Source organism: Tenebrio molitor, chromosome 1 (assembly GCF_963966145.1).
Source record: "Tenebrio molitor chromosome 1, icTenMoli1.1, whole genome shotgun sequence".
Taxonomy (NCBI): Eukaryota; Metazoa; Arthropoda; class Insecta; order Coleoptera; family Tenebrionidae; genus Tenebrio; species Tenebrio molitor.
The window spans coordinates 30,986,716-31,012,684 of NC_091046.1; the positions used below are offsets into that span (position 1 = coordinate 30,986,716).

Consider the following 25,969-nt stretch of genomic DNA (forward strand, 5'->3'; position numbering starts at 1 on the left):
TATAACAGAATTTAACATTTACCTGCCACAATAAATAAATTCCAGTAAATAGGTAAGCCAATGCAACATTATCCGACACGGTTTTCACATTCTTCTTGTTACATCAGTCTCAAAGTCACTGTAACATTTTTTATATTGCCGTTTCGATTTTTAAGGTTTCAAATGCGACACTGCACAATTTATAATATTTTTTTAACTCTGGATGAGTACACGGAACAAGAGCTGCATATTTGCGGTATAATCTTACAAATTCTGGATTAGTGACAGTAAAAGTTCGTTTTATGCCAGTTTTTTTGTCAGGAACAGCCACCATTATTACAGAATGTTCATCCTTGATGTTATCGATAGACATTTTGGTTAGTTCGTCTCTTCGCATGGCTCCTGATATTTCCATGATTAAAATGACCTAAAAAAGGGCAGATTATACAGCAAATTGATCTGGTCTCGTGTCAATACCTTAGACTTTTTCGCCTGATAACCAACTGACTTTTTTTCAAAAAAGGTACCAATTTCAGAAACTTCGTAACACCAATGCCATCCCGTATGTTCAGCGTGAGCTTCAACATTGAATATGTGCTCCATAAAGTTGAACTTTTCACAGTTTTTGATTTTTCCATTAAATAAGCCAAAACAACATTCTCCGACACCGTTTTCACATTATTTTTATTACACCGCTCTTTAGAGTCATTGTAACACTTATCGTGCTGCCGTTCGGACTTTTCTGGTATTAAATTGGACACTGCACAATCTGCAATATTTTTTAACTCCGGGGAAGTAGACGGAACAAAAACGTTGTAATTTTCATGCGACATTTTTCCAATTTTTCTCAAAATGAATTGTTTTATTTATGTCGTTTCCATAGCGACATGGCGACATGTAGGCCGACTTTATTTTTATTGATAGTGAAGGAAATTTTACTTTTTCATTTTATAATTACAAATTTTCGGATTGACAAAATGTTGTGTACACCTTGGCTACGAAATCCTTTGACCAGCTCGAGATTGTCTTGTCTCGGCCGCAAAGCGGCCTTGACGACAATTTTTCTCTCGGTTCGTCAAAGTAAGATTTCGCAGCCTTGCTATACAAATAACTATTGACGTTTTCCGAAATGTATGTATTTAAAAAATCGTTTTAGAAACGACTCCAGCAGTGATATTGACTACTGTGTGAAAACAATTTGGAATACAACAGATAAATTGTTGCAGGAAAAGTACTATGATGAATATAAATTAACCTTTAATCCGTTTTGTGATATTGTTCCGAATTTGATTCCAACTTTGTTAACTGCGTATTTAATATGTAATTGTATTTTTGTTTGAATTGTTCATTCGGGAATTTGTCTAGCCAAATATAACTCGACTTCCTATTTTTTTTTTCGGAAAATTTTGATTATATTAGACTCAAAGTTTGTTGCTTTAGGCAAAACCACTCGACCCTATCGGGTTATTGGTTATTGCCAAACAACAACTTTTCGTCATAATATGATCAAAGTCACGACCTGCTAGCTAGATAGTCAGAGTGTCTATAGCGGCCTGGGCGTAGACCGAAAAATCCTATTCTTCCCATGATTCTGACATTTGGGGTTGTTTTCGGGCGGCGTTGGTTAGTTGGGCCAGGCGTCAGGTAGAGGGATTTATTTATCGTTCAGTTGGGCCGATCATTAGTTAGGGGTAGGATTATAGCCGTAGTTACTTGTTCTGAGGAACAAGAGGAAACTTCTCAAGAGGAATTCCCGAATTGATAAACTCTGATGAATTCAGCTCATCTATACCGTCCGATCTACATCATCCGGGTCCGTCTACGTTACAAAGAGATCAAAAAGAGTGAAACAGTAAACTTCTACTGCATCGTGGACGATGCCCACTGGGGACACCACGTCAAAAAAAAAACCTACCATATTGCTCTACATCTGTGGTGGTGTGGAAAAAATAAAAAGTACAAAAATAAAAGAAATTCTCGATTTCTACACGGTGTAACTACGAAACTATTGATCTGACAAAAAAACATAAAGAACAAAAAATGTAGAGAATTGCACGCTCTACATTTTCTATAATAACTTAGATAGAGGTATCTCGCACGGATAATGAAATAATCGCAAAAATGTGATTTTGCACCCCTATTCTCCAGTATGGCGGGGCGAGCGGCAACCCCCCAAGGTCGCAAACTCAACAATATTAATAATATGCCTGATAGAAGATACCTGCCAAGTATAAACTTTTCTATACCTTTTGCAAGGTAAAACTCCCTATTGATTGGACTATAGCGATATTTCCAACATGAAGCAAAATATCGAAAATTAGCCCTATTCACGAGGTCGCAGTTATACCTACGTTTACAACTTATAACTGAATTAGGCAACTCAAAAGATGCAACTCATAAAGATTTACGACTGTGCAAAAATTCAAATTTATACTTCAAAAAATTAAAAAACCATCAGACTTGATCTTAAGTGCGACACACTGTATAACGTTTCATATTTGGTGTTTTAGACTGAATTATGTTTTTTTTTCAAAGTTTCTCCAGCTCGGAATAGTAAGTTAACGAGACAAAACGTGCGTCAAGCGCAGTTAACGAAGAAACGACAAATATTCAAGTAAAGCTACTAGGAAACATGATGTCAATTTGACCCTGATATAAGGAGACGTTCCCTAATGAAGTCAATTTACGTGACAAATCATATTCGTTACTCTCTCTGTCAGGGAATACTCCTCAAAAAACAATATGAACTTGAAAAACAAATAAGTTTTAATTTTACCTGCAATATTACATATTATTACATAATATTGAGGGGAGTACTTATCACGATTGTATTAACAGAAATTAGTACAGTGTGGAATAAAATGATTTACATCTAGTTACCTTTGGAATTTTTGCACATCTAAATTTTCCTGCACCGCTCTACTTTTTTTTTCGAAGTGCCGAACTATTAGTTCTGTCAATAAATGTCATCAATCGAATTGACAATTGTTACAATTTACTAAATTGAATTAACAAGCGTTGGTGGCCACTTTCAACACTAGCTGTGACTTGCTTTTGTTAGCTCCTTTTTAATTTCAATCTCAACTTTGCATTCATATAATTCCTTCGCAATAAATCACATTTGGAATTTGGATATATATTTTGAGGTTAGGCTTTCTTTTTTTTGTATAGCGGCATTTCGTATTTTTACAAGGGTAATGCAAAGGTAACTAGATGTAAATCATTTTAGTCCACACTGTATTAGCAGTATGACACTATGGAATTATTTATCAACTGTGGAACAATTTTAGTTAAACCAGGGTGAATTAATTATACGTCATAATTGGGATTGGGTCGTGTCATATCCACATCCCAAGATTCCTAGATAACCTACTAAATAATTTACTAAATTGTCACACTATAGTAACACGTTTCTCTTAGATATTTTATGTACAGTGGCGGCCACAGAATTTCGTACATCAATGTCATTTCACTTGCAAAAATTGTGAAATGGTTTTTAGTAATAGTAACCTCACTTTTAACATTTAACATGACTGTCACTTAGTTTTTGTCTCCATTTTTGTACTTACGATGTAACTGATAGTACTTTTTGGAAAACCAAGTATTTCCGAAATACGCCTATAAGAGTTACCATTTTGGAAAAGAGTTATTATTTTAACTTTATTAAAGTTAGAAGTTGAAGCCATTCTGACAAGCTTCAAAATTCAATTCAAAACATCAGTCATAATGACAATAAAGCATAAACTACATCGTTTTTTTTTTAAGTGACAGTAATTTGAGGTACGAAATTCCGCGGCTGCGATTGTAAAGTTTGTCTAGCCAGAGATTGGTTGACATAAAAACCACTAAATTCTACGTAGACGAAGTACTACCTAACGTAAATTATTGTCACTATGATTACCGTCTTGATTATGATTGGTATTTTTTGGGTGGTAAATTTCAAAACTCGAAATTGTTTTGTCATTTTCTACTATACAGACGTTTACCTCAGATTATCTATGTACAGTTCGAGACACGGAATTTCGAGCATCACTGTCAATATACCGTCAAAAAATGTAAAATAGGCTTAACATTATCAACCTCAATTTTACCGTTTGCCACGATTTTGATTGACATGTGATTGACGTGAACAGAAAATAAATTTCAAAATTTGACTTTTGAATGTCACGTTGACAATAAAGAGTGATTTACATCGCAATTTTTTGAAATGACAGGAAAATGATGTCCGAAATTCCGTATCTCTAACTGTACGACTGCTCTAATTCATTTAAATTGATTGTCAGAATAACAATATGCATGTCAAAATGACAAGAATCGAAAGTGGGGTTATGGTTCTAAAAGGTTTATTTACACTTTACATGAATGTCAAGATAGTGACGGCCAAAATTTTTTGACCGCCATAGTCTTACTGTGTATTGGGAGCAAAAAAAGTGGGACATCAACGTCACTGCCTTGACTTTTAATGTGAAATGACCATTATCTGTTTCTAACCCTACTTTGAATTGATTGACGTTGTCATTGTGGATTGTAGGTTGTAGGGAATAAGAGTAGTAAGCACGTAGCGAATATTTATTTAATGCAAATCCCCAATCAAAATCTACCTTTATCAAAAGAAGAGGGCATTTGAAAAAGGAAAATAGGAGTATAAAGTAAATTTTTGAACTGTCAGATAGAATGGTGTCAAATTTCTATGACAATAATCAAAGGCAAAATGACAATAAAGCTTGAACTACATCGAATTTTTGAAAACTGACAGAAATTTGATTTCCCACTTTTTATGCTCCTAATACTACCAAGCGCACGTAAAATTTGAAATATGTGTATCCTTCAAGCAGTAACATTTTTGCCCTGAAATTATGCTCTAATTAATGTGTTCTAGTGCATTTTGTAGTGTTGGGTTAATTTAATACAATTTAAAATCTCACAGTCTCTCGCTGGACAAAGTAGACATACTATTCCCGACACGGAATCTTGGCCATAACCGATATTTAACTGAGAAGTATGTGTGAACTGGCCTTTATTGAATATAACCCAACTTTTGACTCGATAATGCATTTTTTGTTCGACACTGTCAAAATTTGAGAATTTTCTCCTGTGTGAACGGATTTTGATAAATGTCACAACTTGTCAAAACGAAATGTCAAGCTAATTTTAAAGATTTTAAGCGATTTGGACCCTTTAAGGGGCTCGTCGAACAAAAAAAACCTTGTATTCAAGTCATTCGTGTGTAAATTGGTCTTTTTTGGCACTCGTGGGCCTCGTTTCACTCGCGTTTTAAACTGGCACACTCATGCCAAAAAAAGCCCAATTTACACACGAACTCGTTAAATAAACTACTATTCCCTGCTTTTTTGATGTCACACAAGCAAAACTTCAAACTGAATTTTAATAATTGTCATTTATTAATGACACTAATGATTGGTTCACATATTTTTTTTAGAAATGTCTAAAAAAGATTCCGTGTCCCGAATAGTACATTGATAATAATTTGAAAAGTGAACGAGAAAAATTTGAAACCCAACATGTTTTGGCGAAAGTTGATTCGAGTTTTAATAGATTAGGAATATCTTTTTTATATCGATTCCTAGCGTTGTTGATTACTGATCAATACACAGTTTATGGTTTCTCGATGTCCTCTAAGTGTTTTAGTCCCCTAAATAATACACGGAGGAGGTCAATAAAAACCATGGCCTCTAAATATATAATGTTGGCAAAGATATTAAACATGTTTAAGTAAAGGCGAAACGATATTAACGAAGACACTTAAATTTTCAGCGCTAACATAATTATCATGTTCTGCAGAAAAATTTTACCCTCTGGCGTGGCGTGAAAACATTATACACCTGTAGATTAATAAAAAAGAGAGAGTAACTTGAGAACTTTTTCTAAATCATTATTATTATTATTATTATTATTATTTATTAAAAGTCTTGCATGTTTTTCAAATTGCTTGTTTTTATTTATTTAGTTAAGTTACATATTTTCATAAAAATAGCAGAGTCAAACACTGAGCTCCCAGGTATGTACAATTATTCGCTACATGGAGACAAAAGTCGAATGACGTATTAATCTTGCATGTACACACAAAGTGTTGACATTTTGCTTGTGTCGGTAATATCAAAATTGACAATAAAAAGGTTAAACTATAGAAAATTTGATGTACTCGATTTTTTTTGCAACCGACTGCATGTAATAGTGCATAAATCAAGAATACGTAATTATTTTACATATATTTTGTGCTAATCCCAAAGATTCTACTAAATTAATCTCTTTTTATTGGAGCATTGCCCAAACATCTTTTAGAAATTACTTACACCACATCTGAAGTTCAAATATACAGGGTGTTTGGTGTTTAAGGTAACAAACTTTTCTGAGATGCACAGCTAGGTTAAATGAAAAACTGTTCTTAGTGACGTTTTTTTTAATTTGCTTTTTTTATTATGCTGAACTAAACTGACTAAAACTCTGTTTCCACTGTTTGAAAGCCACTGTTCGCATCTATAATTATTAATACCAAACTAATAAAGATTTGTAAAGAAAAATGCCTTAGCTGCCGCCTTTATAATTTAGAAATCCGGTGGATCTCACACAGTGGTTCTTCAAATTGAAAAAGTGATTACTAGAAAATTATAACACATACTAAAAAATGTTACTAGAATAAAAGTTTTATTTTGTCTATTTCTTTACACAGCAGAAATTTATTACCTTATACCCCAAACACCCTGTAGTACATTGTATATTGGGATATAAGGTTAGTAAGTGCACTATAACAGAATCGAGAAAGAGTTTGAAAAATCGAGACGAAGTCGAACCGTATTGGGTGATTCAAAATGATTGTGGCCAAGTATTGCAACTATGTACGAAAATTTATGTGGCAACTGTGTTGGTAGGGTAGAGCTGACATTTCTTTGACAGTTCATAGGCGTGCAATTTTGAAAGTTGTCTAATCAATGTGCAATGGAATTAAAAAATCAAATGCACGCTTATGAAATGTCATACAAATATTAACTCTACCCCATTCACACACTTGCCACATACATTTTCGTACATAGTTGCCATACTTGGCCACAATCATTTTGAATCACCCAATATATCCCCCACGTTTTTCGCACAATCGCTTATACGAAAAAAAAAATGGCTTCGAAGTAATTTTTTTGACAGGAATATTTTGTAGACATTAATGTCATTAATGACAGCTCAGTAGGTATCGGTGTCGTTATTTACCTACAGCATTAGGGTTTTTAAGTTCAACTTTCAGTTGTGTCAACAACAATTGTAAGTTGCTATAACAACACGATTGCGCGAAAAATAATTTGGTCGCTTATCCTCTGATTTTAATTTATCAATCTACACTGCGCCGCAAAATTAACGCATAATTTAGAAAATTAATGGTATCCCTTTTTAGAAAAATTTTCACTGCCATTTGGAAACCAAAAATGTTCATGCGCATTATCTTAAAGTTTAAATCTGATACTCATTAGAAAACCACTTTTCATAATGCATCATTTAAATTTACAGGCTTTTTAAAAGTTTTTACACAGTTTTCGTTAATTTTGCGGCGCAGTGTATATTGTTAAAACGTCCAATGTTTCCTGATATGTCGAAGATATCACCGATAACACTTTTTTTTTAAATGCCGTAAAGGCAATATTGAAAATTACCGTCCATTTTTCAGTTTGTGCAACTTCGCAAAATTTCTTTGAGTGTCTTTTACATCAGCAATTCAGTGTATATGTATATGAAAAATACAATTTGCCCGCGATAGCATGGATTTATAAAGTGGCCGTTAAACTGTAACGACTGTGTTTTACGGAGTATTTCTCTGAGTCGTTTGATCGTGGGATACAAGTTAACACTATATGTATACACTGACTTGTGTGGCCTGTGTGACCAAATCAATCACGACATTCATTACGTTTTGCAGATCGTATTTGTGTAACAGAAATCAGTTCTGTTCAGTGTGTTCTGTAACGTACAATCATACATAGACGAGTCTGAAGATATTACTGTGTCATCTGGCGTCCCTCAGGGATCGATCCTCGGTCCATCTTTCTTTCTGATTTATATCAACGACATTGTCGATACTTGAAACGTGGCATGTCTTCCCTTTGCAAATCATTTATAAATTTCCACCAATGTGTGTGATCTGTCTGACTGTAAATCTGCAAAGGAATATTGACGTTCAGGTATTGAACGAATTTCTGAAAAAAATCCTCGAAGAGGTCAACTTTGTATTTAAAAAGTGCATATTCTTCAGTACTTTACTTTAAGTTGACAGCATTTCATTTGTCATTTTCTCAAAAAAATTGTTATGTAAGGTACCAATTTTTTTCATTCATCGTTTAGCTGGTACGAAGGCCTATCAGAAAAAGAAGAAAAAAGTGGGGGTTGTCATTTAAAAAGAATATTGATGACATTATAATTAGGAGATGAAAAGCTGTCAACATAGTAAAGTAGTGAAGAATATGCACTTTTCAAAAACAAAGTTGACCTCTCCGAGGATTTTTCTCAGAAATTAATACTTACCAGTTTTATCGAATTTATCTCTACCTATACACCTTTCATCAAAATATTCATTCAGCCAATTTCTCACTGGTATTGCATGATGACCTAGAGCATCATCCATTTGAAGCCACATATTAATAATTATTAGCGCCAAAGGAAGTTCATCAATTAAATCTTGATAACTAGTTGTCAGGAATTCCAAAAAAATTGTTTCCAGCAACACGATCCGGAATAATAACTGGTCCGATTAAAGGATTGCCAATAATGCCAGCCCAAACATTCACACTAAACCTACGCTGGTGGTTCATTGGCCTATATAAATAAATGGGGATTTTTAAGTGAATAAAAATGAAAATTTCGAGTATTGAAAAAGCGGTCTCGTGAAAAATTTACTTCATCAGTCCATAAAATATTTCGACTAAACTGTGGGTCTCTTTGTACCTGCTGCAGCAACCAATTACAACAATTTTTGCGTATCTAATAAATCTAAAACATTATCTTCAATTTGAGATGTTCTTGCAGTTCTTCGACGACGTCTGTCCCTGTAGAATGCACCCGTTGGCGCTACGCTTCCTGTTTCTCTTATCTTTCTTATTCTGTGATCCAACCTTCTAAAAACATTACTGCTGGGATGTCTTCTTAATGGATATCTTTCACGATAAACTCTAGCAGGAGCAGTCGCATTGTTGCGACATTTTTCTAGCACTAAATGCATGTAGACATACTCATTGTCGAAAACATCCTCACTTGAAAATAAGAAAAAACAAACAAAGTCGAAAAGAAGTGAATACTGTGAATACAACAACGAAACAAAACGAACAACAACGCAACTAGAAAGGCCAAACTCAGCGAAATTAAGATAAATCTTGCAATGGACAGGGTGATATTGACAGACAAGTTTTTTTCTTCAATTACATTGACAGTCACCCAGTATAGTTATCATATAATTCTGAACCAAATATGTACTGACTGCGTTATATTTTTATTTTCTGGAGTACATTGACATAGTAGATTTAATTTTTTTAAAAGAAAATCATTATGCAAATTAACAATGCGCCATATTGCAACCTCATTATTTGCCTTGTCGGAAATGTTATGCTGTTGGCAATATATTTAATTTAATGGCGCAGCGCACGCGATCTTAACTAATAGGTGCTAAACGTTATTTAATCCTAGACAATGAGATGGTGTAAGTTTTACAACAAACAAAGGAAATCGTCTGTCGTATTTGACAAGTGTTTCGAAGGGTTTCCGTTTTTCGTCGAGGTTTATCTTGAAAAATTAATGACAAAAAAACCAATGGCGGATAAGGCTAGCTGAACGATCAATATCTTTAAGTTATTAAATATCTACTTACTTAAAGGTAACTTTGATTGAATTCCAGGTCTTCCAAATTAAAATCAATGTGAAAAATCAATTCTATGATAGTTATTCGTTCTTAATTAGTTTTATCTGATGGTACGAATTTTTTTTTTGAAACATTTTAGTCTTATTTCATTATTACCTATGTTTATTTTTTTAACTACATATAAATATACCGGGTGTTATGGAAGTACACGTAATAAATGTAACCACCAATAGGTTAAAATTATACATATTTATACACCAAGTGACTTAAACCATTGTTTATTCATGAGAAAAATAATTTAGGCCAAATTAGAAGTAATTTCAATAACTTTTTAATAAAAAAAACCATAGACATCATAGTTGCGGTTCGCATTAGTTTTCTTAGTAACCGCTTGTGTTTTTGTTTTTTTTTTTTACAAATAAACCGTAAATTTGGGTGCGCGTCATTCTTTTATTGAAGGAAGATGAACGAGACCAAGTCATTATCCTCTACTCCATTGTAGCGCAAGCGAAAGAGGCTATCGAAAAAATGGTACCCCCAAAATCAAAATTATTATTTATTATACGAAAAGGAGTACTATTGGAGACAAATTGCTTTGGTCGTCAAAGTCAGTTGAGTGACATAAAGTTGAAAAGGTTTCCACAAGGCAATTTGGCCCATAGACAATCCGTCAGAAGCAAGGGAGACGATTCTAAATTTTTGAACGGTGGAAGGTGCCACGTTTTTGACAAGAGAAAAGTCAATAATTTGAAATTGTCATCAATGTTGACTTGACGTTAATGCTTTGTCAACATTAATTTTTTCTGAAGTGACAGAAAAATTATGACCAAAGTATTTTGTCCCCAATAGGACAGTCGCGATCAATAAATTTTGGACATCATGCTGTCATACATTCTAAAATGATCTTTATGTATTAATAACCTTAATTTTGATTGTTGTGTTAATTTTGAAAGTGTGAATGTCAGATTTAGCGACAGAACATTCAAGAAGTTTTAAAAATTAGATAAATGGAAAAGAACGATGTTGTAATTAATAAAAAAACTAGCAACTTAATATTTTGTCATCGCTCATATTGACAAATTGTAGATAAATTTGACAATAATTTCATCATTCATGTGTGACAATTTCAATAAAGCATGATTTAGAGTTTAGAGTTTGTATATGCCAGAAAAATGATGTCCAAAATTTAATGATCGCAATAGTACCATGCTGGCCAAAAAATTTTAGCCGTCATTGGGACGTATTCTGTAACTGCTCAGCTAAATTTTAAAGGGCGTTAAATTAAGTTGTTTTAGCAATGACCAATCAGGGCTTAAAATTTTAAATTTTAAAAAGACGCTAAAATTTGAACGCCCCTTTAAAAATTACATAATACGCCCCATTTTCTGTGAAAAAAATTGTAATTCATACTTTATTGTCACTATGATTACCAAGTAACATCAGATTAGCTGAATCTGAACATGCCATCAGTAACTGAATGATGTCAAAGTGACAACTGTAAAAAATAGGGTTATTAATATGTAAAGACTGTTTTACAGTAACTAATGACAATGACATGAAATTGATGTCCGAAATTTATTCGCTGGCATAGTACAAACTATTTTTGAGTGGAGAAGAAATCAAAAGGCCAAAGATTGGCCATTTTCATTTTACATAATTGTAAAAATCAGTAATTTTTAGTTGTACATATTTGTTTCGACGACCAATTGTCTAAGAAACAAATGCGGAGAAAACTTCCCGCAATTTCGTACCACCGAATTGTATTCGGCATGACTATTTCTCTCACAATATTTAAACCAATCAAATCGCTTAAATTTTCAAAAATCATCCAATTAGGCCAAAAATTAGACGGTAATTTGCACGAGTGCATTTTCTGATAATTCTTAATAAAAAACTTTCTAGATCAAAGACCGAATTTATTTTTGCTTGCTACTTTTTCATAAAAATAACATATTTGGGTAAATATTGTGCGGAAAATAGTCCTCCTAATACCCCTCGGGCATGTCAAATTGTCGATAATTTGACATGCACTCGGGATATTACTAATGATAATTCGTATGAGGAGATATTTCGCATTAGGTATAGGAATCAATTGTTTTGTATTAACGAATGCAAAAGTTGGTTCTTCTACTGGTTTAAATGAACAACCAGACTTATTAGTTAATACCTAATCTTGTCCCCGCAATAGAAATATCTACGGAACATGCTTTTACAAAGTTAAAAAAATTCTGATTTTAATTACTGCAGTAATGTGCATTACAAACATCTACAAGTACCTTCAGAGTTCATTATTTTGATAACCTTGTCACGCATAACAGAGAGTGCGAAAATAAAATCCAATTCGCACAAAATGCTATTTTTGGCTTTAACTCAGCTAAACGTCCTTCTGTTTTATTGGAGCTCCTCTTACCAATAAACGGTCTTGTCTTACAGTGGTAACTCTCGGTCTTCCTTGTCTTGGTCGTTCTTAAACCGATTCACTCTCTGATAACGTTTGTTTATAATACAAGTTATTTTAACATGTTTAAATGTTTTCAAATGTGTATTTTTTGTTAGATGCTTAAAAAATGACATAACTGTTGAAATTTTGCAAAAATTCCAAAGCAAACTAAATGAAAATCATTTTGTTTTTGAATGATAACAGAATCGACATAATCATACTTACCCATTACTTTTATTATTTTAATTGCTTATTATTAAAAAAAAACCTTATTTATATTAAATCATACTTTATTTTTCTGTTAGAACTTGACATTCATTAAGCTGACGTTAAAACCTATCTTAAGGCATTCACGATCTTTTTGGAACCGAGTTGGCTATGATTTTTTCTTTTAATGTTGGACTAACTGATTCAGTGATGCAACGGATGCAACTTTTTTTTCTGTCAGTGTCTGTTCGACATTTTCTTGGCACCATATTGCCAGATTTATTATTATAATATTCGCAAGAAAGTAAATGATGTATTAAGTGTGTAAAAGTAATTAATTTTGGCAAAAGGAAAAATGATAAGTAATATAACCTTAATTTGAAAACAACCTAACCTAACACAAAAAGTGTCAATTTCCTTTAGGGAATGTAGTTATCACCGAGGTACTGCCAACAAAATCACTAGGTGGTCATAGTCAACTCGGTCCCAAAAAGATCGTGACTGCCTAATATGTTTTATGTACATTATGATAATGTAATATGGATCGCGATAGCTTTATAAATCGTATTTTGGGTTGCATTTTTACCTGGTCAGGCTCGTAATCTTACGTGAATAATCCTGTATAATCGATTCACGATGAATGTGGATAAGGGGTGGCCATGACATCTGGTAGCATTGTTGGTAGTAGCTATAGAACAAATAAAATTCCCTAATAGAAATTGATAGCTTTCCTGTTACGTTAGGTTGATTTCAATTAAGGTTACATTATGTGACGGAAACGGTATACATTGTTGCCAACTTGAACGTATTTCGAGTTGAATCATAATTTGAGTAGGAATGCCTCTGAAATTCGAATCTGAATATTTATAAAAACAAATGTGCAAAGTTTATTAATGCTATATGTATAACATATAGGTACTATTACGATCATAAAATTTTGGACATCAAACTTCTGTCACATTAAAAAAATTACTCTAAATCATGCTTTATTGAAACTGTCACATGAAAGATGAAATTGTTGTCAATTTGACACCGGTTTAAGATGTCGCTTCGAATGGAGAATGTTTCACACTGGCGAACGCGGCAAATTTGAAAACATACTGTTGCAAGCAAAAAATTCTGGTCGTCAATGTCATTTCAAAATTTGGTTACATTGTCACAAATTTAAAAATTTCCCTGCCTGATTGTGCCCACGTCAACAAAGTGTCAAAAAATTAATTAACCAATGTCAATTAATGTCATACAACATACAACATGGTTATGATATTTAAGACCGTTTCACAATAGAGCATTTTCCATTGCGTCAAAGCCTGATTTTGACGAGCAGTTTTTTTTGCTCGCGAAAGTACATTCCGAGCAAAATTAACAAAAAAAAGTCATAAAGGAACTTACGGTAGTTGTATTCTAATAACAAAATTGTAGTTGCCTTGGTGTAAACTTTTCTCCCATTTTGACGGCAAAATAGTCCCTATACTCCATTCTTTATCTTGGTGAGTAGTCGATGCGATCAAGCAAGCCATGGGTAGCTTTGTAAGTTTTACTTTTTCCACCAAATTTGTGTGTCGTGTAAATCAAATATTAACTGTCATCGCTGTCATTCGAATTCGGAATCTTCGTCAAGCATTCATCTCCAAATCTCACAATCTTATGTCGCGAAATGTAAATATATAAGCCGTACACATCGATTCTTAAATTTAACCGTTCCCGATATGAAAATTATCGGCGTCCGTCGTCGGTCAATCAGACCGTCGAGCGTCGACCGTCGACCGAACATTATTCCCGTCCCGTGCCGGGCATTGTTGCAAAGAAGTTTGGGTGTGACAAATTAACCGGATTCTTAAACCATAAACCGGATCAAATTTGACCGGAAAGTGTGTGGCCGGTCTAGAACATTTTGAAATTCCCAAGCAAGTTATTAAAATTTTTGAAAACGATGCGATATGAAGATGACACGTTTGAGGTTATGTGTCGGTGGTCTCGGTCCATATGAATCATGAGCAATTTAACCAGGAAAATAATAAATAGAAAGACTTTGCGGCGTCTCTGTAAGTACATGATTGTAATATTTGAATATTTTTCAACAACTACCAACGCATTTTTACATTGGAACTTTCAAAAACCCCTAAATTCAACTTGACGGCTGAAAATTTCCCAAAGACCACTCACCAAGATAAAGAATGGAGTATATGCTATTCTATACTGCATATTATCCGTTCATCTGACAAATTGGTCGAATGTACATCAAAATTTCGACTTTTCTTTTGAGTGTACATTAAATCTAGTGATAAATAAATTACTACTGTCAGATAGAAAGAAGTTGGGTGTTTCAAATTATTTTTTGTAATATCTAGTTGTTAAAGGTGGCTTTCTGGACTGTTTGTCACCATGTAAACAACCTCATAACGGCCGGAGTGCGTTAAGGGTGTCCGTTATGAGCGGGAGCGACCGTTATGAATGACTAAATAACTATAGCAACGTAGATCTAAACTTTATTTTTCAACTTTTTTACAATTGGTACATTAATTAATGTTTAATGTTATGGGACACACCTTGAATTAATCGAAATCCGTATGCCACTAGCAGATGTAGACGAGATCGAAGATGATGCTTCAGAATTTTAACACTAACACAAGCGCGATTTTGCAGGGAATAACGATGACCTCACTTGCTTTGCGGCCATCCGGACATCGGGAATATCTTGATTTTTTATTGATTTCAGTCGTTTATTTTCAACGGAAAGTTACCTGTTGAACAAATCTGACAAACAGCAGCAAATGTAGACAAGATCGAAGATGATGCTTCACAATTTTAACGCTAACACAAGCGCGATTTTGCAGGAAATAACGATGACCTCACTTCTGGATATCGGGAATATCTTGATTGCGATTTTTTATTGGTTTCATTCATTTATTTTCAACGGAAAGTTAAGCGTTGAACAAATCTGACAAACAACATTGAAACAATTTTTTTTCACAAACAACGGTTGACATGACGACGTCCTCCGCACACTTATTAATCATTCGGTTTTTTCGATGGCGTTGAAAAATATGTATTTCAAAAAGATAATTGTGAACGAATCGTAGAGATATTACAAAAACTATTATACCAGCCTTGCCAGTATTATTCGACTCGCTCTGCGAGTTCGTCTCACAAAATCTCTCGCTCGGCTCCTAACGGACTTCTACTGTAAAATACTATTATTTAAGGTATTGCATCTAAATCTTCCTCAGAATAGAACTCCAATTCTGATTCTGAATCGGACGCGGCAAGAGAAATAATTATTGAAGGAACATCAGCAATGACTCATATACCTCTCCAATGTGGCAACATTATTGTATGTACTGTCGTGAGCAAAAAAAACTGGTCATCAAAATCAAGCTTTAGATGGAAATCATCATGTTGTTTGACATCAATTGTCATTTTTTTCTCATTTTTTTGACACTGTTGACATAGACATAATCAGGCAGGGAAAATCTTTTAATTTGTGACAATCTAACAAATTTTGAAATGACATTGACGACCAGAATGTTTTGCTCGTCACAGTACGTACATTAAGAAGTTAGCATAATAGGGATTTAAATATTACCAAAAGCTTGTCAACCTGACAGTGCGGATGTCAAGTGAACGGATAATACTTAAACTGTAGGTCAAAAGTGTACAATATTGCCAGCTTTATTTTGGATGAAAATTGCGGTGTTGGTGGTTCTTTGATTAAAAAAAAAACAGACTATAGACTACAGTACATAGGATAGACAGAAATAGGAAAGACTGTTAAATTTTTCGTAGAGTTTAAGAGTAAGAATTAAAGTATTTATCACTATTAAATATGAAGGTTAATTATATTAATGCCTCACGTAATGAATTTTGCTAAAGATCTCTATTTATGGTGGATGTACTTATTATAGAAATAGGCATGTTTACATGAGAGTAGTTCAGCGACCAACGGTATGTGTCGCGAATAATTGGGTGAATTCACTATAAATAGAATGTTAGGGTCGCATTACTATAGAAATAGCGCTTTTGCTATTTCCATCTTAACTGCTATTTATAACGATGGCTAATATTTTCAGAATGGGTTTGTTACGTTTATTAAATGCATTATCTTACCACATGTTATGTTTAAGTTTAAATCCACCACAGGAATGCTAAAAACCGTTTTTTTTTTGTTTCCATTTTCTAAAATATGTGTTTCATGTGTAAACGAAATCATTGTTAATTCGTGTTTTTTTTTAGGGGTGCATTTTCAGTAGTTAGAAGATGTGTTCAGAAGTCTACCGGTTTGGAATTTGCCGCCAAAATTATAAACACAAAAAAATTATCAGCAAGAGGTAAGACAACTTTCTATTAAACATAAAAGTAACTGTTGATCGTCTTAACTTAAATAATTAAAAGGTATTCTCAGGAAGTGAATATCTTAAATTTGAAATGTTGCAGTACTCCTATGTAACAATATAAATGTGCATTTTTCAATTAGTTTAAAAATGCCACAATATGAATTGCAGATATAACTGCTACGTGAAAAACTGGGTTATTGTATTTAATAACACTTTTAAAGCTTTGAAATAATGGTATTTTCATGATAGGCATACCTACATTTTGAATTGAATTTGCATTATTTTTTATAGATTATTATACCTGTGTACGTCAAACTTTAATTACGTCATAAAAATAATAATGAGTATAAAGAAACAATCTAGGTATTTTGAAGTAACTTTACATCAAATTAACCTGAAGTAATGTTTTTAGCAGAACGAACGATAATTTTATTTTTTGAATAATTTTTATGTATATTTTGGCATGTAATAGTTAATTAACGTGTTATTAAAGTTATAATATTTATACTACTGATTCTCAATTAATGGTGTCCTTGCCTGGAAGTGCTTTATACTGAAACTGTCCACAATTGACAATTAATTGCCTCAAAGCGAAAAAGCGTTATCTAAAAGCGCGTTAAATGAGAATCATTCAAGTCGAGTCAAAATAATGTGATAATCCAGTTGACTCCTGGATTTCTACTATTTTTCTGATATATTTTAATTCTACCTATCTCATTTTCACGATATTAACCACTGAATAAGACATTAGGAGTGATGATGTTAGGTTAGCTATTCACTCTAGCCGTAAATACATTTACGACCTCGTTTAAGGGATGTTTGTCACTCATCACATTATAGGTTTTTAAAAATCTTTAAAAATCCGTACAATAGTCTAGGAGCTGTTCTAAATATTTATCAGTCTCTACAAACTGTGGAGAAAAAACACATTACTCTCTACTTATTTTTTTTATTTTTAAGAAAGGTACCGGTTTTGGCTCTTTCAGCCTTCCTGAGCCCTAACCTCAAGGTTACCAAATGCTCTCAATGTTTAACAAAAAAGAATTATGCAAATATGTATATCGATTGCCAGTCGGTCAGTGCATACTTTTGGTTTTCGATATACGAGTATGTATTGGCTAATATTAATAAACAGATGGCATTTGCTTTTGCTAGCAATTTTTCTGGCCTTTGCTAGCATACAGTTTTAGCCAAAATCACCTTAGTAAAATGTGTACGGCAATGAAGATACAATAAGTTAATTTTTTTGAAATTTTTGAAACCGGTCCTGCTCAAATTTGCGCTGATTTGTTAAAAATTAGAATTGACAAAAAAAAATCAAATGAGCATGGACGTTAATCAAAAATACTGTCAGAGTTGTCATCTAATTAGTCGGAATGGCTTTATCATTAGGAAAATAATGAGCTCACAGATATGTTGCTAATGTATGGCCAATGTTATCAGAATGCAGCTGCGGCATCCAGAGAGTACGCAGAGCGATTTCCGGAAAGACAGTAAAGACACCATCCTGGGCCACGTCAGTTATTTATTAATCTAGTACAGCGGAGAAATAGACAGGAGCGGACTCCTGAAATTTTTGAAAACAATAAAAACATACAATCAATTATTTCCGTTAATACAAACATTTTACTAAGAAGATTTAGGCTAAAATTCTTAAGAATAATGTATAGTACCTCGTGTTACAAGGAACGCCTCAACTTCGAAAACAGCCTGTATTTATTTTATTGTCGACCACTGACCACATTTCAGTAGGTTTATGTTTTGAACTGATAATTTTTGTTCATACATAAAAAAAAATTACCTCTTAAACTTTGGGGGTAAGTATATTTTAAAATTCTAATTGTAGAAGATATTTCAACAATATGTACAGTGTGTTAGACTTAATGAAGACAGGCTGATATTTTCGTTATCTGTAGAAATTTGAATTTTTTGCGTCAAATCTGCCAAAATATACAGTAAGTCTGTTTCCATGTTGATTGTTACCAGCGCACAAATTAATCTAGGGCCAGTTCATAGAAAGAGAATTAAATATTTAATTCGAATTAAATTTTAATGCGCGATTAATTCATGAATCCGAAACTTCGATTGGTTCAATAATATGATCATCATAGTGAAAATCCTGAAATTAGCATTAGAAATTCCAGTGTCCAAGAGTTCCATACAAAGAATTTTAAAAACTAAAAAATACCATCCTTACAAAATTTCACTTCATCAAGAACTGTCCCAGGTAGATAAAGAAAATCGAATTAATTTTTGTCGTCACATGCTGCAACGATTAGAACAGCAACCAAATTTTCCGTTTTTTATACTCTTTTGTGATGAATCGACATTTAAGAGTAGTAATGTAGTAAATCGCCACAATATGCACTAGTGGAGTACCGAAAATCCACGCTGTATGTCGATCGCCAACGTGTATGGTCAATAAATGTTTGGGGAGGCAATATTGGACATCATGTAATTGGCCCCCATTTTTTAAATGGAAATTTAAATGGAGAAATGTATCTCAATTTTCTACAGAATGAGTTTCGAGACATGTTAGATGATATTCCGCTTGAAATTGTACGGCGTATGTTTTTTATGCAAGATGGAGCTCCGCCACATTTTGCCGTAAATATTCGTCGATATTTAGATCACGATATAGACAAAGATGGATCGGTAGAGGAGGTCCAATAGCATGGCCCCCCAGATCTCCGGACTTGACTCCATGTGATTACTTTTTATGGAGTTATACAGTGTGGAATAAAATGATTTACATCTAGTTACCTTTGCATTACCCTTGTAAAAATACGAAATGCCGCTCTACAAAAAAAAAAAGAAAGCTTAACCTCAAAATATTCCAAAATTCCCAATGTGATTTATTGCGAAGGGATGATATGAATGCAAAGTAGAGAGTGAAATTGAAAAGGAGCTAACAAAAGCAAGTCACAGCTAGTGTTGAAAGTGGCCACCAACGTTTTTTAATTCAATTTAGTAAATTGTAATAATTGTCAATTCGATTGATGACATTTATTGACAGAACTAATAGTTCGGCACTTCAAAAAAAAAGTAGAGCGGTACAGAAAAATTTATACGTGCAAAAATTCCAAAGGTAACTAGATGTGAATCATTTTATTCCACACTGTATTAAAGCGAAAGTATTTATATACGCTACCCCTCCAACAACTGTAGAGAACTTGCAGCAAAGAATTTGAGATGATGAGATGCATTTGGTACAATAAATCAGGCAATGTTAACAAATGTGATTTATGATTTTCGTATACGTCTGGAGCTGTGCTTGGAAGAAGAAGGTGGAATATTTGAACATCGTTTATAAAAAATTTTAATACTAACCTTTATTCTTTACCATTAATTTTAGTATATTAAAGTATAAGTGGATAAAAAGGTCTTTAAAACACGCGCGATTTTTCGGGCACGACGGCGCAGCCGGAGTGTTCGAAATAGAACAAGTGTTTTAAAGACCAGTTATCCACGAATACTTTACCCTATTTTTTTTATTGGTACACTTTGACATCATAAATATTACAAAAAATGGAAATAAGAACGTGAATACAATACATGTGACATAAATATACCTTTCGTTGTCATGGAAAATGAAAAAAACCAAAATTAATTTCCAATCTGTCACTTAATCTCAACTATATTATTCACATTCATTTAAAAGATTAAGGGCCAGTTTACAGAAGCGAAATTAAGTTCATCGTAATCAAATGCGGGATTAACTAAACACGTGATCAGATTGAACCAATCGAAGTTTCGGATTCATGGGTTAATCGCGCATTAAAATTTAATTCGAATTAAATATTTAATTCTCTTTCTATAAACTGGCCCTAAGATTGTTGAATATTTGATTAAAGCTTTTGAAACGTTTGTCAGTAGTATTTTATTTGATGTTACAAGGTACTCCTGTCAGATCAATCATTAATAAGTTAATATTTAGAATTCACGTTTCTCCGGTCCTCTCGGATTGTTGATGATGCCATGGAAACTTTAAAAAACGCGCATTTTTAAAAGTTCGATTTATACACGCTCAGGCGTGTTTTAAATGAGCAAAATAGCTTACCATAAAAAAAATATTTTGTATTTTATTCGTCTAAACTCTAAACATTAATGCAACCTTATTTTACTTCGCATTTTTCATTGTGATACATAAAACACAGAAAACTAATAATTTCTTTGTTTAAAAAAGAAACAATTTCATTATTGTGTCGTTTAAGAGAATTAAAAATTTTGACTGACATTTGTATTTTTGCATGTCAGATGTTATGTCAAAATAATTCAAGGTTGTACAAAATTGGAAAAAAACACCAAATGTTTTCATTGCCCATTTAATTAAATTTCGGGAAATAAAAATGTTAAATTATTCACACTCTAATGCTAAATTTCTCAGCGAAAAACCTAAGACTGTCTCTACCTTTGCGTGTGGCTTTTGGCATTGCATATTTATAAAAATATTAAATACAATAAAAAATTACTTAATAATATACCTGTTTAAAAAATGTATTTTTAAAGGTAAAGCTTCTTTACTCAGTAATTGTAATGTGTTCGTGTCAAATCGCAACACTTTGTGTCCATAAATAAAGGAGATATAAGGGGTGAAAGTCTTGGCTGGGACACCCTGCATAATATACATATTTTTTGTTCGACACTGTCAGAATTTGAGAAATTTCTCCTGTGCTCGTCGAACAAAAAAACGTTGTATTCAACTCGTTCTTGTAAAATTGGGCTTTTTTTGGCATGGCATGAGTGGGACTCGTTTCACTCGCGTTTTAAAGGCCCACGAATTTACACACGAACTCGTTAAATAAACTACTATTATGTTAACAGAAAAATAAATCCAACAAGCAACTATTTGTAACCCAAATTTAGAGAGTAATTATATTAGAAAAAATGTTTGGTAACTCTCCGTTCATAATCTCCATTATCAGTCATTGAGAGGCATTTGAACATTGCTTTTCTAATAACTTAATTTCAAATTAAAATAGGTTACATTTGAATCGAAGTATAGACTTTCAATTCACTCAACTCCTAAGGCAATTAGGCTAAAATAAGATAATCAATAGTACAAGAGTACTTTTTAATTAAACTTGAACACGAATAATTTTAACATTAATTTGTAGTTTACGTTTAGTAGATACTGTTCTGTGTACAAAGAATATCATTTAATTATTTATTTATTTTTTAACAAATAGATTTAAAGATTTTGAAAATGTTTACTACATAATCATAACATTGTAAAAATACATAATATATGCTGCACAGGAGTATTTTAATAATGTATAACCAAATTTTTAAGTTTGCCTCACAACATTCTTTTTAATCGTGCGTTTGTTTCACCTCTAATCTAATTGATTTTTCTTTCAGATTTCCAAAAATTAGAAAGAGAAGCGAGAATTTGTAGGAAATTACAACACCCAAATATAGGTAAGATAAAATTCATGTTTAGTTCTTAAGAAATATATGTTTACATGTACCTACATCATTGGCTTAACTAGAAAAATCATTTTTAATTTATCATTTACCAACTGGTGAATAGGGCGAACATTAATGTATGTTTATTTTTTTTATTGTAAATAGTTAGCAATCCCGATGTTCTCAAGCATTTAGGTAATCGTTCCTTTAAGACATTTCAGTATTTTTCATTGTCAGTCATTAATGTAGATGCTACGTGAATGCAATGTCAGTTAATTTTCTTCTCACTGCATTTTGAATGTACTTTTTCATTTTATTCATATCGCACAGTATTAAAAATAAACTATTAGCTTTCCGAAGAATCTGTTAAAAATCATATTTGTTCTGTTATTATAGTTTCAAATTTTAGCATATTTATTAAAAGAGGCACATAATTATGTTTTTAAGGGGACTTATTTTGATTAACCGTTAAATAAAAAGAACTCAAATGGAAAGTACTCAGCCTAAAACCCCAGAAAAAATACGAGATTTACAATAATCACCAGTTTGTTGTCTAAAATAAAACATAATACATATAAATACTGGATGCCCCAAAATTCGCGGAACAGCTCAATGGAGCAATGTCAATTCATGTTAGAAAATAAAGAGAAAAATAATAAAACATTCCATACCTCTTAAATTTGGTTGGCTCAAAATGTTCAGCTTTGATTTCATTTATTTTAAATATAAAAAAAGATTTTGACTAAAATCTGTTCACGTTGGAATGAACATCAGTGGTGCAAATGACCTGACCTGTTACTATGACAACTCATTTGAAAGTGAAGAGGATATATTTATCTTTTACCGGTGGTATAATAATTCTGAACGATTGTGATCAGGTTTGCAATTACTTTCTTCATTACTTCCAGCATTTCCAAATAGTAGGTAATTTTATGTCCGTTTTACCTCAAATAACGTGCAGCAACATGGCTTTGATTTTTCTCTCTCATTTCCAAGGATACAACAAAAATGAAATATTTGCAGACTATTGGGATACATAGAATGTTGCCACATTTAGTGTAACAAATAGGTCCATATCTTCTACAAAAAAAAAGATTGATTTTTTAAAACATTTTTACCTGATATTTTAATGACTACGTACTGCTAAGTTGTTCCGCGAATTTTGGAGCATTCAGTATACAGGGTGTATCGGAAATACGTGTGTTTAATTTAAGCAAAGAAAGAACTCGTTAATTAAAACATTACAAATTGATTTAAAATTTGGAACAAATTAGTCATCAAAGTGTATACCCGCCTCTGGGTAAGGGCGAAAATTTTCTGTTGTGATAGAAACGGAGCCTTGTCAAAAAGTTACATTGTTATTAATAGTTATTTAATAAACTAGTTTGTTAATGAAGGCGCTTAATAATCGAAACTGTTTAAAGCACGAACGAGTGTAGCGAGTGAGTGGCTTTAATAGTTGAGATTATTAATCGCCCATTAACAAAAGAGTTGATTACAAAATTTTTTCGTTGACCGCAAACTTTTTTTTTGGTGTCAAATTTTGAAATTAAAGCCAAATCAAAACCAATTTCATCTTTTTCCATAAAGATGAGACCTTATAAATACCTTCATTCTTCTTTTGTCCTCAGGGTAGGCCATTTTTAAATTTTTCAACACTTTCTATTTACTTTTCCACAAAGAGTGTCAGAAGACGTCAACTCCATTCACATTCAATTTCACGTAAAAATCACGGTTGCTACAGAAACCTAGTTATCTTTGAAAAATATGACATGCGAATTATAACCAAAAATGTCGGTTTTTGAAAAAGTGAATTTGTAATTGTACAGTTATGGAGCTATAAAATATAGAAAACCATGCTGCACTACCTGCTGCAGTGTTGGTAAGTGCAAACAATGCATGTTCGAGGTTGTTTATACATCAAAATTTAATCAAAACGTCAAAATTGCAAAAATCGTTGATTAATGAAAAATAGTGTATTAATGAGGTCCACTAATACACTATAATTTAGACAAAAGAATTCATGATATTGAAATTAACAAGCGATCAACGGAAAAAAAAAATAAATAATCAAAATTAAAATTTTCATGGTTACAAAAAATTGAGCCTTGTTAATCACACAAAACGACTCGTTTGGTAAAAATTGGGGGGCAAAAATTTTTTGGAAAACTTTTGCGAATTTTGTAAAATGTTATAGAGAAAAATTTCATAAATTGGCGAGTTCTTTTACTGGTTGAAATTAACACACGTGTTTCAGACACACCCTGTATACATACAGGATCCCTATTAAGTATGGGTACAGTTGATTATTTTGAAAACCCTTTGTAGGATCTCCGTGAAATTCGGTATACCCTTAGGATTTAAATTCTATTTAAACATATTTTTTTCAATTTTGCACCGTCATTTGTTTTTGAAACACAAGGCCAACTTGATTTTTTTTACATAGGATGATGGGTCAAATTTAACAATTTTGAGGAAAGCATGCACATTTAACATGAAATACTGGACAAAATTAGATACTTTCCAAATGGTGCATCAATACTTTTTGAAATTAGGTACACTATTAAAGGTACTTAAAGTTTATCAGCTGGGATTTTTTTCCTATTTCTGCTGTCATTTGTTTTGGAGATTCAAGGCTAAATTGTTTTTAAGGCATTTTTTTATACAGTAAGTAATTATTTATTAAAATTTAACATAAAATAACATTTTTAATTTACAATGCGAAAATTTCCGATAATAATGCGGAATCTGGAAAAGTGCCCCGAATGCTTGCAGCGTTTCCACGTTGAATGGCAAGGGAAATCCTCTCAAAAAGGAATTTCTTAGATTTTGAATCCCCTGATTCCGCGATAAGTCGGTCTCCGATGACATTAATGAAATCTATTGTTTCTTTGCACCAAGGGCCTAAGGTTTCAAAGGCTAAACCTTTAAATATGTAGTTTGACGAAATAATTGAACTATATTTGTTATGTTTGCGTTTGCAAGCCATTTCAGCGGCAAAACCTGAGACTTCAGATGTTTTCAATACGTAACTGTCTGCAAGTGTATCTACGACAGTAACGTCCTAAACCAAAGGTTGACCTTTAATCCACGGTACTAAAGTCATCCCATCAGGGCGTTTTCCGTCATCACGAGATAGTCCGTTTGGTTCTAAAGTTGAATTAACAAGACCGGTTGATAATAGAATTAATTTCAGTGTGTCTTGAAAATCTACCACTGCTTTTGGAACAACTTAGACCGTGAATACCAATTTCATCAACTTTCGCATTGCATTTGCAAATATGAGGTGTACAAAGATTACAACCCAATCTTAAACCAATACAAACTTGGAAGGAAGTGTTATCTAAAAGAGTACCAATATTAGGAGAAGGTATTGCATGTAACCAAGATCCTGATTCTCTGCATTGCAAAGCCTTAAAACGAGCCAAGTCCCTAGATGAATTAAAGATTAAGTCATTGTCAATTATTCTTTTGATATTGATATTATCCTAATTCTTCTGAAATTGTGGAATTGTTGGTCTTTCGTTCTCATTTTCTACATCCCAGACTGCTAAAGCTTCATCATAATGGTGAATAATAAGCTCATTATCCTTTGAATTTAGTAATTGAGAAACAAGCATTTTAATAAAAAATATAAAAAAGTATAAACAGGAAATATTTGTTTTATTCTACAAAAGGTGCTCAAAATGGTGAAAATGATTACACGCAAGAGTAATATTGGTTAATATGCAATGACAGCATTATCAA

At 32.8% G+C, this 25,969-nt stretch overlaps 1 protein-coding gene and 1 long non-coding RNA gene across 24 annotated transcripts in view; one reads left to right on the top strand and one right to left on the bottom strand.

Moving 5' to 3' along the window:
• CaMKII (Calcium/calmodulin-dependent protein kinase II) overlaps nt 1–25,969 on the top strand; it is a 140,249-nt gene that overhangs the window by 57,981 nt on the left and 56,299 nt on the right. For all 20 annotated transcript variants that reach the window (XM_069055743.1, XM_069055609.1, XM_069055617.1 and 17 more), the window contains exons 2-3: nt 16,713–16,807; nt 22,175–22,234. In XM_069055743.1, coding sequence (XP_068911844.1) covers nt 16,713–16,807; nt 22,175–22,234 — 155 coding nt within the window. The remainder of the gene's footprint in view (nt 1–16,712; nt 16,808–22,174; nt 22,235–25,969) is intronic.
• Nucleotides 1–25,969, bottom strand: part of LOC138136596 (uncharacterized) — a 47,262-nt gene that overhangs the window by 7,707 nt on the left and 13,586 nt on the right. For 3 of the 4 annotated variants that reach the window (XR_011161359.1, XR_011161351.1, XR_011161353.1), the window contains exon 2: nt 23–8,141. This is a non-coding gene — a long non-coding RNA (uncharacterized lncRNA). The remainder of the gene's footprint in view (nt 1–22; nt 8,142–25,969) is intronic. The other variant, XR_011161357.1, reaches the window with a different exon arrangement.